This window comes from Macadamia integrifolia, chromosome 8 (genome assembly GCF_013358625.1).
Source record: "Macadamia integrifolia cultivar HAES 741 chromosome 8, SCU_Mint_v3, whole genome shotgun sequence".
NCBI classification, from domain to species: Eukaryota; Viridiplantae; Streptophyta; class Magnoliopsida; order Proteales; family Proteaceae; genus Macadamia; species Macadamia integrifolia.
In genome coordinates, this window is record NC_056564.1 from 12,176,547 (window position 1) to 12,190,895 (window position 14,349).

A 14,349-nucleotide genomic window follows, 5' to 3' on the forward strand; every position below is an offset into this window, starting at 1 on the left:
CATACCCAGACGGGGGAAATACTAGATTGACTAATATTCCACCTTTGGCATGGCCATCAGCAGAATAGAAGACAATCGATAAAGCTGCCAATAGCTCCCACCTATGGCATTGCCATCAGCAGGAGGCTACTGGCAGCTCAAACAAAAGGGCAGATACCAACTGCCATACAACTAATTTGCAAATCTGAAACATGGTCTTTCTTGAAAGTCCCACAAACATCATTTTGAAAATAACTGTAGGCAAGTAAACTACGACTACAACTCATAGCCTATCAATTACTAATAAACAAGCACACTCCCACTCATGGTAACGATGACTCCTCACCCATGGTAGCGGTTTTAACAAGTACTTAATAAGCTTCTATTCTAGTGTTGTAATTGTGTTTAATGAAACTTGAGCTACAAATCTGGAATTCTAGAGGAACTCAAAACATTTTTTGGGGTCTTCATCACTTTGTGTGAAATTCCATACACTTGTCCCAATTTAAAGAGAAATACATCACCAAGAAAAGGATTAAAGAAATAGGTACGAAATGTTTGTAACCCACCTGTGACAACCAGGTTTTCCCTTAAATTTGAGGATGGGAAGATATCTATTTAAGATATATGCATTTGCATTATTCTAATTATATTTCACATCTTGATGTCATTTCTGATTTACTTTACAAAATAAAGCTTTATTTTGGAGTATATGTCCATGCAGTATTTTCCAAAGCCTCATGTATTTGAATTTCCAGATTTTAGACCCTTTGAGAGCAATGATTACTGGAGCTCCACTGGAAGATGCTCGTCATCTTGCTCAACGTTATAGTAAAATGAGGCAGGAGGCGGAGATACAGGTACCACGATCGGTGGGATCACTGTATTATTTGTATATAATCTACTTAGATGATCATTTTACCTTATTTTTATTTTATAATCTCAATGACCGCAAAAAGCAAACAGGCCACAGAAGTCTCCAGAAGGCATGCACGAGTGAGGGAAGCTCCCAGTACTGAAAACTCTGCAAAACTGCATGCTGCAGAGTCTAAAATGCAAGAACTGAAAGCAAACATGGCAGTTCTGGGTAAAGAAGCCACTACTGCATTGGCTGCCGTTGAAGCCCAACAGCAAAGACTGACTTTTCAGAGACTTGTAGCAATGGTATGCATCAAGTATTTACTACTTGGCTACTATGGATGTTTGGAGTTCTTATGTTGTTTGTGATATATTGAAGGTTGAGGGGAATAAGACGTTTCATCAAAGAGTAGCTGCAATATTCAGTGAAGTTGAAGCTGAGGTGACCACCTGCCTATTTTTGTTTCCTTTAGAGTTAAACCACTATGTGTAAAACAATTTAAGTTTGTTTGATGATCTGGAACACTGTTGTTAGATGGTCTCTGAGAAACAAAGGAAAGAGTCTGCTCCTCCTGCAATTTCACCATATGGACGCCCAGAGAAAACTTCGTACTTCCTGGCTGAAGTAATATTCTGAGCATCCTAAACATCCAAACTACTTATTTAAATGTTAAGCAAGCATGAAAGTGCCAATTGTTTGTATATTTGTTGTAGGTCATGCATCCTTTTAGTGCTGAAACAGAAAAGGAGTTGGGCTTGGATGTGGGTGACTATGTTGTAGTTCGGAAGGTTTCTCTCTCTCTCTCTCTCTTCTTTTTTATTTATTTTTAAAATTTTTTTATTTAAGCTCTGTTTAAAGGGTTTACAAAACTCATCATCGGTAACTCCAGAGTTTGGTTCACTTGTTTGGAATACTTAAGCCTCCATTTATGGTTCAGGTGACTCAATCGGGATGGTCAGAAGGGGAGTGCAGAGGTAAAGCAGGATGGTTTCCGTCGGCGTATGTTGAGAAACGCCATGGGCTTCCCACAAATACGGTGGCTGCTGAAGTTTTCTAGTTCTCTTGTGTGTGTTCATTTTTTATTCATATGGGCAAACAAGTTTACATAGCATCACTAAATAGAAAAGCCGTTGGTCCCTGTTACTTGCAATATTTGTATGTAAATGTTTGGTTTACCTTTCATAAAAAGTAGTTTCCCTACTATGACATCATTTATTGATTGAAAATTGTGTACAATGCATTAGGGGTGTCAACTGGTCGGGTCGGGCCGGTCCGATTTCAGTCGGGTTTAATTGGGCTTGAAGATTTTCAAAGGTTACACCGCATCCGCCCATTTAACTAATCGGGCTTAGTTATTGAGGGCATGGTACACTTTATATTCGGTCGGTCAGCCTCGGGCTATAATCGAGCTACCTTAATCGGGTTTTAGTCGGGTTTTAACCGGGTTATGGGTATGTTTAATGTTAAATGGGCTTTGATCGGTTTTTAAAGGGCCCTCTTTAAAACGTGCTCTTATATTCCAGTCCACTAATGCAAGTCCAAAAAAATGACAATAAATCAATAAATGATATCAAATATAAACATTATTTAAAATGTGAATATGTCTTTACTTTTTAGTTTTTACTCTTTAATTTGAAGGGTAAAATAAGTATTCTACAATCATTAAAGGGTTGGGTCAGGCCGATGCACAATAGGCTGGTCTCGGTCATTTGCTATTTGAAGCAACATTCTTTTGATAGATGTTTTTTTTTCCCTCTTTTCTATTGTATCTGTCATTTTGATAGTTGTTTCTTCCACTTTATTATTTTGATACATAATCCTTTCTATAGTTGTTTACCCCTCCATGGTTTTTTGTGACCCATCATTTTCATTAGCTGTTTTGTCTTTGTTTGATGTTAATCAAATTGGGTCTGATTGGGTCTTGATCCGGTTCGTTAGTGGGTCGTCCACTTGGGATAATCATAGACCCACCAAGATTATGGACTTTGTTGGCTAAATCTCTATAAATAAGAAGGTTTAACCACAACGAAATAAGGTTTTTGATCTAATCTCAAGAGTTCTCTCTCACTCCCCATTTTCTTCTGTCTTTCTTAATTGAGAGTGTGTCCTCACGGATTTCCATTGCAATCCTTGGATTTGAAGGATGGAACTTTGCCTAGTGAGATAGCTGCAATCCTTCATTCGCCATTGTTTATGTGGGTTGACTCGTTGTGCAACACATACCATTCTGCTACATGGAAAGTTACATCGAGATAATCCTAGATACTCGTTCCTTTTTTGTTTTACATTAGTATCAGAGCCATAGGCTTGGTTGTACTTCGCTATTGCCATGAAAGGTCACGCATCGTTGCGAATGATCGTGGCCATGCATGCTTCTTCATCCCCATGACCTTGCTCGTGTTTTTGTATGCATTGCAGTAGCCACAATAGTAGCAACAACCTTCTGTGTTGCATTGCATAACCCTAACTCCCATGGCCAAAGTCGCTTCGAGCAAAAGGGCATGTTGGGTGTAGCTCGACTTGGTTGGGTTGCTGTCCATGGCCATATGTAATAGATGGGAGGCAATCAAATTATTGGTTAATGGTCAGCTGCTACCACCATAGGTGGTGGGGAAGATGGAGAGATGAAGAAAGTGTAGAGACCTCCATTACTTAGATTTGAAAGTAGAGCACACTTGATTGTCTGATCCTTAGCAAAAAACAGCATGGGTGAAATTCAAAGAAAACTGTTATCACAGGTAGTGAATCCAGTGCTTAGCACACTAACTTGCAACTTTTACTTGAAGATCAGGTGCCAAGAGGTCAATGGTTTGAATTCTATTACATGGGTGTGTGAGCTTGCACTTAGTGTGCTCCACCCTTTCCCTATCATTCCCCCTTCCCCTCTAGTGTGCATGAGTAAAATTCCATAGTGTAGTTCAAAGGCATTAAAAAAAAAAAGGTTATCACTGGTAAATTTTTGAACAAAGAGAAGGGACTTAGTGATGGAGGGAACATGTAAAATATGAGATAAGTTCAAAGGACAATGGGGGGAGGGAAGAACAATAGAACCAATATGTGATATGAGAACCCCTCACCATTACCCACGTGAAGCTAATTAGGACTTGTATACTCATCAAAGGAGAAGAAAGATTGCAAGTCAAGCGAAAGATGATGAGTCAACCCGGTGCCAGGAAGCCAAGTGTGACCGGATGGAGTTGGTAGGCTTGGTAGGCGGATAGTAGGGATGGGGTAGGGGAAGGTGAGTATCGTTAGAGGGAAGGGGCGGGCTGAGATGGAAATGTGTGATAGGAGGGGCCAGGTTATTAAGGACATTAATATTAGTTGGTACCGTGGTTGGTGTGGTGAAAGATGGTACACCATAATCAGTTTGGTTGCGAATAGAAGTAGCCTCCACGACCTCGACTACCACGTTCCCATGAAGGACAACAATTGCTCAAATGGAGAATCAATGGACGTTGGTCGATGGAGAACTGGTACCAGTAGATGTGTTTGAGATAGTCAACTTTTGAAGGGAGGAACCGTTTAAGAACTCATAGTTGACAAGTAGCTAGTGAAGTTCTATGTAAGAGATCAATTTCGGATGACAGAATAGTGTGGGGATGATGTACATGAAATCAGATCTGAGATCCCAAAGCACATGTATGTTGAAGTCTTCGGGCAATAACGACTTACCCATGATTTAAAGTATCTCCGATATCGATACGATACCCTCTGATACGTATCTTAAATTTAGTCGATCGATACGATACATACCGATACGATACATTGAATTTTTAAAGTCCTTTCGTATCGATATATATCCTATGATACATATCGATATGCACCAATACACTATCGATATGTACTGATACTCTATGGAAAATATAAAATCAATGTGAAATATACGTTTCGGTATGTATCAGTATATATCGGTGAGTATTTGTATGTATCGATGGGTACATATCGATGAGTATCAGTACGTATTGGTGAGTATCGGTATGTATTGATCAATACGTATCGGTGAGTATCGATATGTACCGATACAGTGCGCTACGATCATATAATGGCTAAGATGAGTATTTTTTTTAGAAAACAAAAAATTTTGAGGGGTTTCTGTTCTAAAGTTGCTGCTAGTCATATTTCTCTCTAACTAAAGTGGAAATCAAGGTTGGGAACAAGGATTTTACATTTATGGGACAACTACAAACCTTGAATTCTTAGTGCGATACCCTCAATTTAGTGTTTATGCATAATACATGTTATCAATAGTTTTTTTTAACAAATTTTTTATGCAAAAGTATTTAAAAAGGTGTTGCATATCCATTTATGTGCGTATCTTTAACATATCTTAGCGTATCTCCGATACGATACAATACCCTCCGATACGTATCTTAATTTTGATCGACCAATATGATAATCGATACCGATATTTTAATCCTTGGATTTACCAGTACTGAACTCATCGATAATGGATTTTGCCTGCTACAAAAGGTAATAATGGATTCAGCTACTTTACAAATAAGGTCTTAAAGAGCTATGTATATATATATATATATATATATAGAGAGAGAGAGAGAGAGAGAGAGAGAGAGAATGTGATGGATGTGGAGGCGAATGTGTTACTATGGGCCCCACCATGTGGGTGGGCAATGCGTGAGTCAAAGAGGTGACAGTGGAAGTTAGGAGCGAAAGAAGAAAACAAGAGGAGAAGCTGCATGTGAAATGTAAAGTGTCTTTATCTCATCAGATGTATAAATGAGATGAAGACAAAGATGAATCAAGAAAGTCTTAGTTGGAGTATAGCCTTATTTGAAATAGGAACATTGCATGTGGAATTAATGCCAAAGATGAAAAAAACTATTGCTACACATAACACGGTTTGAAGAAAATGGACGGTGCACGTTGTTGGTCAACCCCTCTCCTTAACTTAAAAATAGAAGGAGCTAGAGGCTCTTGAGGTAACTCGAACACAACGGGTTCAAAGGACAGTGAGGGTGAAGGATAGTTTCCCCCTGTACTCATTTGTAAGATTTCTTATTCTCTGTTATTGGTTGTTCTTGAGAGAAGGAAGTAGAAAGAGATATATTTTGTAGAGACAATAGTAATATTCATTTGGGAGTAATTAGATTTTGGGTATTTAGAAAGTGTGCTACTTACATTTATATGTTATTCGTATCATAGTGAATTAGTGATCCTGACTTTGTCTGTTGTCCTCCAAAGCTGGTCGTCTAGCGAAGAAAGCTAAGAATGCTATATCGAGTGGTGAGAGCCGCTTATACGGTAAACCTATTCCAGAGGCCGAAGCGTGTGGTCTTTGGCTTCAAAGTTACAATGATGCCAAGAATGAAAATGGAAAGAAGAGCCAAAGTTCTAAAAGGTACACAGAAGAAGAGGAGGTCATGCGTGTAAGGCATCATTACAAGCATCCAAAGGTTGATGAAAGTGTGTATAATCTCAACAATGATGCTCATATTAAAGGCAGTGATGGGCGACCATATTACATTGGTAGAATTATTGAATTGTTTGAAATTGAAGATAGAAAACCATATTTTACTGCATAGTGGATTTCAAACCCGAACATACTGTTCATCATTGATCATGCCAATTTTATTGAGAAAGTGTGTATTTTATTCTGAAATGAGGGATGACAACCCACTTGACTGTATTGTTTCTAAGCTAAGAATTTTACGAGTTACTCTAGATATAACTTCTGAGAAAACAAAGAGAACCTAACTTATGATATGTCATATTCAACATTTGCAAACATATCCACAGATAATTCAAAAGCTATTACTGAAATATTATTAACAATTTTTAGCGAGACCAATTTAAATGGTACAACAGATGAATACTAGTCTGATGTTGAGATCAAATGACTAGATTTATACTCTAACTGTGGTGTTATGTTGACTGGTTTATGCTTTGATGCTAACTTATCATATCCAAACTTTGTTACTAAATGGGCTGCTGATCGTAATAAATATGCTTGTGAAAGCTTGAAGTTAAACCACTCTGAAACTGAGGTGCAAAATAAATATGTTGAAGACTTTTTGGAATTGTTGAAGGAATGAGAGAAGCTATGAACAAACTTCTTTTTGTTTAGAAAAGAAAAAAAATACCAATTTCTGAAGAAGAAGATGATGAAGAGTATAGGTCCATGGTTCATAAAGAATAATTTAAAGTGGGAAGGTATCTTGGCATTTCCTTCGATAACCCAAATGAGTGCAAGAAACATGGATTATTTTTATAAGTACGAAGATGAAGATGAGGTCTTGCATGTAAAGTGTCATTACAGCCAGACAGAAGTTGACAAAAGTGTATAGAGTCTAAAAAAGGCAATGATGGAAGGCCGAATTATATTGGTGGAATTGTTGAATTCTTTGAAATTGAAGACATAAAAACATACTTTACTGCACAATGGTTTTTCAAACACAAATATACTGTCATCAATGATCACGCCAATCTAATTTACAGAAAGTGAGTATTCTATTATGAAATGAGGGATGACAACCCACTCGACTATATTGTTTCTAACTATATAAGTTACTCCAAATATAACTTCAGGGAAAGCAGAGAGAACCTTGCCTCCAGATGACTTTATTGTGATATGTCATACTCAATGGCTTATTCAACGTTTGCAAACATGTCTATATGATTCAAAAGTTAGTATGCAAATGTTAATAATTTCTAGCGAGACCAATTTAAATGGTATAACAGATGCATGCACATCTGGTTTTGAGTTCAGATTACTAGATTTATACTTTGGCTCTAGTGCTATGTTGATTGGTTTATGATTGGGTGTTAATGTATCAAGCATACATATCGCTACTCAATGTGTTGTTGATCTTAATAGATATGCCTGTGAAAGCTTGAATGGACTTCCCTGAAACTGAGGTGCGGAATAAATCTATAGAATATATTTCTTTTGAAATTACTGGAGGAATGGGAGAAGCTATACAAGGACTTCTCTTTGTTTGGAAAAGAAAAAAAAATACTTATTTCCGAAGATGAAAAGGATAGGTCCACGATTCATAAACAAGAATTTGAAGTGGAAAGGTTTTTTTATATTTGCTTTAGTGATCCAAATGCGTGCAAAAAATATGGATTATATTTAAAAGTTATGAAGAATAAGAGGTGGTCCTACATGTAAGGTGTCATTATTATCAGACAAAGGTTAATGAAAGTGTGTATAATCTTAAAAACGCAATGATTGAGGGACGGATATATATATTGGTGAAATTGTTGAATTGTTTGAACTTGAAGATAAAATCATATTTTACTGCATAATGGTTTTTCAAACCCAAAGATACCGTCATCAATGATCATGCTGATCTAATTGATATCAAGTGGGTATTCTATTATGAAATAAGGGATGACAACTCACTCGACTGTATTGTTTCTATGCTAAGAATTGTACAAGTTTACTCTAAATATAACTTCAGGAAAAACAAAGAGAAACTTCTTGTTATACCTGTGCCTTAAAATTCTTATTTTAAATATACAGATGAGGCACCAAAGGACACTAGTACCAATGAATACTGGGTAGCAGTCGTATTTTGTTGGGATGGGAAGGATGACCCCACTTGCACCTGCTACTCATGCCTTAAAAATTGGAAGGGGTTTCGGGTGCAGAAGAAAAGGTTACTCAAGTCCTCACACTTCACGGAAAAATTTTGAGGCTTAAATAATAAAATATATTGTGATTAGGGGCCTATACAATAGAAACACCTTAGAAGGGCCTTATTCAACTTAAATATCCATTTCCACAGAAAGAGACCAATTTGGCTCCAGTAAGTTATACCGGTCAAAACTGGGTTATCTGGCTGTGGGGCCCGACCCCTCACACCGGGTAACTCAAACCCAACCCCAAGGACGGAACAACATAATTAGAAATAGATTAGTATATTGGGATACCCCAAGGTGGGCCTGTTATCTCAGATTATAATTTAAACTAGTAAAGGGTAGAAACCCATTATTTTGCCAAACAACCCTTGGTTAACTTAAATGACTATATAAATAGAAGTCTTTGCCCATTCCTTTCATTCCTACCAAACTAAAAGCAAGAGAAGGGAGAAAGGAGAAGAAGAAGAATAAGGAGAAGAGCAAGGGAAGAGGAAGAAGAGAGGAGCAAGGGGAGCAAATACCCATCTAAGGTAAGCCGTCTCTCTCTCTACCTTCTAATTGTGTCATTTCTCTCTCTCCCTTCCATTTCTACTCTCTTTTGAGCCAATGGAGAAAAGCCCCAACCGATTCTCACCCCTCATTTGTCAATCTACTAATTTGGGAGTGGGATTTGATGTTGGGGACTTGTCTTAGCAAGATTAATGGTTCAATTTGAACCCATGAACCCTCCTTAGTGAAATCCCTATTTCAAACCTCAATTTGGGTAATACAAAACCTAGAAATGGAGAAATTTTCTAAAACCCACCTTCCCTTTTGTCAAGGCTACAAATTGGGAGAGAGGTTTAGTGTAGGAGATTTATCCTAGCAAGATTGATGGATCAATTTGAGTCTATGAACTCTCCTTCATGATTTTCCCACTTAAAATCCCCAATTTGGGTAACTAAACCCTAGAAATGGTGGATTTTTCCCAAATCCGCTACATCCCACCATTCAAACCCAAAATGGGGTTGGGAAAAATAAAATAAAATATATGTATAGTGGATTGGGGTGACCACATAGGCCATTGGTGGTCACCACATAAACCCTTAACCAAAGTTCCCAAATTTAGCTTAATTGTGACATGAACTTTGGGGAATTTGAGTACATTGTTTAAACCCATCTTAACTAACCCATTGAATACACTTAATCTAAGTTAATTGAGGTGGATAAACATCCCCCACATATAAATCAGCCCTGTAGTCATAAAACTTCCAATTTGAGAATGATTTAAAAGAAAAGAGAAATAGGAAATGAAGCTAGAACATGTGCCTAGAGTCTCATTTCTCTAAGGATGATTTATTTTCTTGAAAGTCTTATGTATCCTAGGAGTAAAACCAAGAGGTGACGGGACAATGCGGCACAAGGCCATCAATTGTCCATCGTCACCCAGGACTCAAGGTGAGGGGATTTGTGTGATTTTATTTTATCAAATGTTTATGTTACGATGCATATGTGGATGAGCATGTTAATTGTATTTTATAAACTTGTTACTTGTGTTGAATGTGTATGTTGCATAATGATATGAGTTTTGAATGGAGTGTGTGTGTGACTGAGATGCAGAGTAGCCGAAGGTTGGGTTTCGGCACTGCATGCCCAGGTGAATGTATGTGTGTGTGTGTGTGTATGTGTGTTTGAATGTGTGTTGTGGACATTGGGGTGCAGGGTGGCCAAAGGTTGGTTCCGACACTACATGCCCATGGTAGATGAGTGTGGGGTATAGGGTAGCCGAAGGTTGGTTCTGGCACTGTATGCCCATGGGGTGTGTGAGTGTAATTGTAATGTGGTGTGACATGCTAAAATGCATTAGGCTAGGATAACTACCTTGGTTCTACAACCCTTGCCAGTAGGGGTTTATGTGTTGGCTAATCCTACTGTCCAACGGATCGAGGTTGGAGATGATTTTTGGGGACCAAGGCGGGGGGTACCGGCGTTGTGATAAACCATCATGCAATGTTAGATTCAGTGATGAGGTATATTGTGGGGGATTATTAATAGGGGCTTACTGGGTACCGAAGTAGCCATGTAGGGACCCGTATACTCCTGACTCACAACTAACTTGTATCCTTGGGGATCGATAATGGACATTCGTGACTGGAGATACCACCTATGTTGTAGTAGCACTAATACCCACTTTAGACATAGAATCTGTTGATTAAGTTTGTTTGCTAATAATATGAATCATGACATTATATTCATATAAATGCATTCATATTGGTTTGGTTGGGCCTTTACATTATTTTATTTCATGATTTGTCATGGATGTTTGTGTGCACCCCTCACTGGGCTTCGTGGAAGCTCACCCCCATTGTTGTCCCTTTTGAGATGTGGATCTAGGGAACCATTCAGAGACTATGGCTGAGGAGTCGGCTCTCTAAGGAGGTGACCTCTGGGATGAGGAGTTGGTCATACATAAGGATGGCTGTGTATGAGATGATTGTGCTTTTGGAGCACGCTAAGGATGAGAGTATCATCTTCCTTTTATATTTTGTTTATATATCAGATCTAGCCCTAGGATCATAACTGTAATTAGCATTCTACTGCAAAAACATTTTAGTAAATAGGGTAAATATTATTAGACTTCATCAGTTATGTATATTTGACTATTATTATTATTATCTTGTGATCGTAGAATCATTTCATAATTTTATGCACTTAAAGTACTGCATCATGGATCCTAGATGGATTGAGGACATGTGTGGGTATCCATGTCACCAGCCTTCAGGTGAATGAAGGCGGGGTGTGACAATGAGTAGTATTAGAGCACGATACTCTGATTTAAGTTATAAACTTATGAAGTGTTAGGAATACAGGTGATTAGGCTATGTATAAAAAGTTTAAAGATGAACACATAACTCATAGTTCACACATAGGAGGCAAGTTGAGTGTAGAGGCCGATAACACTGATAATTCATTTATAATAACATAAGTCTTACACCCTAGGAAAAAGAGAAATTAGAAGAAACAAGGAAGAAAAGAAGATGGAGTACCAAAGAACGGAAGATCTAAGTGAAGAAGAAGATTTCTTGGATAGATTGGTCTTTTCAATGAAATTGTAATGTTCGTATATAATATATATATATATATATATACGTCCACACACCTCATGCATTTGTATTACATCATACTAGTATGACTATAGGACATACATTGACCAAGTATGGAAGGTCTCTAAGCGGTTAGGAACATATTATCAAAATTATGTTCTAGTGAAATTCACATTGGCCTGACTAAAGGGCATTTTGGGTAACCTAAAATTCGGTATCAGGATATAGACCCTTCATAAAAGTTGTAGATATTCGAGTTATGGTTCCAATACAACTAAAATCATGTCAATCCGAGGTTGGATAAAAAATTTATGGCCAAAACATTAACGGATGATTACTATGTCAGGAATCTATCAAAACAGAGTCCTGACAGTAATTACCGGTTGGAAGCAGTAACTACCAGTTCAATGCTATGATCAAAAAATTTATTAGAACAAATACCGATAGAGGCAATCCGATAACAACCGGCACCTGGTGGTAACTACCGGATGTCTTTCGATAACCATACCGGTTAGTTGGATGTGTATCGGATAATGATTTGGTAACTACAGGTTCAGTTTTGTGATTAGAAATTCATCAGACCAAGATTGAAAGAGGTGAAGCGGTAACTAACGGTAGAGGAAAAGTATATCTTTTAGACCATATTTCTCTCCCAAATTTGATTATACTCCTCCCTAGTTTAGGATTGATAATCACCTATATAAATGCCCCACTTATAGCCAATTAAGTAAACAACCAATTGAGTATTGATTTTCATTTTCAAAGGCTAAAGTGGAGGAAAGCACTAGCACATTGAGTTCTATCATTGAGATCATCCCAAGCGGAAGAACTCAAGGAAACTTACAAGTCTTTCATTATGATCTATACCTATAAGGAAGACATTTCATGTGCAAGTTCAGAACAATTGGAGACAAGTAAGTAACATGAGATCCTAGAAAACATACTCTAGAGGGGGTGGAGGTAAAATTGCCCGAATGGGATGATTGTTATGCATGCATGGATTATCAAATGAGTTTCTATGCATGTTTAAATTCAGTTTAGATGGTGCAAATTGGATGGAATTGACTATGTCTTCTTAAAACAGGAAATTCCTATGGCACCAAAGAAAGCCCATACATAAGTGGGGCGACCACCCAAAAGGCAACGCTGTACCACTAGAGCTGTTGCTGACTTGTCACCACCTCCTGAACCTGGTCGAGAAGTACTGCTCGAAACCACTATATCAGGAGCTTCACCTACCCCACCTATACTATCTGCCCAGGATGTAACTTTAATCATGGGAAACATGTTGTAAGAACTACAATAGAAATAAAATGTGATGTTACAAGGGTTGATGCAAGGATTGCAGCAGCAACAACTAGACTTTATGATGGGGCTGAATGCACAAGTCAATGCTGTGCTTTAAGCTCGAGAGGGACAAGCTGCTCCACCACAAGCACAACTAGTACCTAATGTTGCCCCTACAGTGTTCCTTAGGCACAACAAGTCCCTACACACATAGTCCACTCCATAGCCCATCCAGAAGGCTCTAACGTGCAACCTGCCCCACAGCTAGACATACTAGTACCACAGAGGCAGATGACACCACTAAGCCAAGTCATGTTGCCTATGGTCATGGATAATGAGAAAGTAATGGAGAAGTTTCAAAAGTTTAGACCCCCTTACTTTGGCAGGATTGCAAAGGACCCTTTGGCACACACCAAGTGGGTGGAGGGAATAGAGAAGGCATTTGAGGTGTTGACCCTCATTGAAGAACAAAAGTTGATGTGAGCCAACTACCAACTACAAAATGAGGCAAATGCATGGTGGAAGTCTGCTAAGCCCATCCTAGTGGCCCTACAACCTAACCTCACATGGGATCACTTTAAAGTGGCATTCTGCAACAACTAATTCCCAGATAGTGCGAGGGAGAGGAAGGAAATAGAGTTCATGGATCTAAAATAGGGGTCTAAGTTTGTATTGGAATATCAACAAGAATTTGAGAAGTTATTCTTCTTTGCACCTGAGCATCTAAAGGGGGATCATGCAAAGGCTAAGAGGTTTGAGAAGGGGTTGAGACCCACCATTAGGGCTATGTTAATTGCTCAGGACCTCCATAGCTATGCCTAAGTAGTTCAAGATGCGAAGTCTATTGAAGACAAGTAGAGGGAGAACTATCAAGCCCTACAGGGGAGGAGGATAGCAGCACCCAGTAGGTTTGGTAGGGGAACATATTTTGGTGCAACGTCAAGTCAGTATAAAAGACCAGAGATAGGGAAAGCTTCACCACCACCTAGACCCACTACAGCACAGACACAGATGGTTCCCTATAGGTATTTCATTTACCAGCAAACAGGGTACTTTGCTAGAACTTTCCCATAAAGGAGACCAGGTGACCTATATGTAGCACCTGCTAGACCAGTGCAGGCACCACATGTGTTACACCCGTGCCCTGACTCGGTCTAATTTGAACTGTTGTGGTAGGTCTCGGACCGGAGAATGGAAGCATGGCCTGGTTTTGGCTCAAGGCCGCCCATTGTTGAAGGGTGAGAGAGGACTCAAGTGTTCGTGCATCGTATGTTAATCTAACTGGAAGGGGTTCGTACCTTCTGATCCCAGACGATAAGTGACCCGACTCCTCATACATAAATCCGGACACATACCAAAGTTGTCAAAAGACCATGAGCGCGGCCAAGGGCAACCACCAGTGTAAGGCCAGTTGGTGGATAGCAAGCAATCAAGATAGCTTGATGTCTTGACCACCGAAAATATACCACTGGAAGCACTGGGCCTGAATCCGATGGGTTGTTTCCGATGAGCCATATAGGCTGCTGTCAAGGTTCT

At 38.8% G+C, this 14,349-nt stretch overlaps 1 protein-coding gene across 1 annotated transcript; it reads left to right on the forward strand.

Annotated features, from left to right (window-relative positions):
- Positions 1-692: 692 nt before the first annotated feature.
- Positions 693-2,064, forward strand: LOC122086096 (SH3 domain-containing protein 3-like). The gene is made up of 6 exons (XM_042654804.1): positions 693-839; positions 946-1,143; positions 1,217-1,279; positions 1,373-1,462; positions 1,552-1,626; positions 1,776-2,064. Exons 1-6 carry the CDS (start codon positions 720-722, stop codon positions 1,893-1,895), a joined length of 666 nt encoding a protein of 221 aa, XP_042510738.1. The 5' UTR covers positions 693-719; the 3' UTR covers positions 1,896-2,064.
- The last annotated feature ends 12,285 nt before the right edge of the window (positions 2,065-14,349 follow it).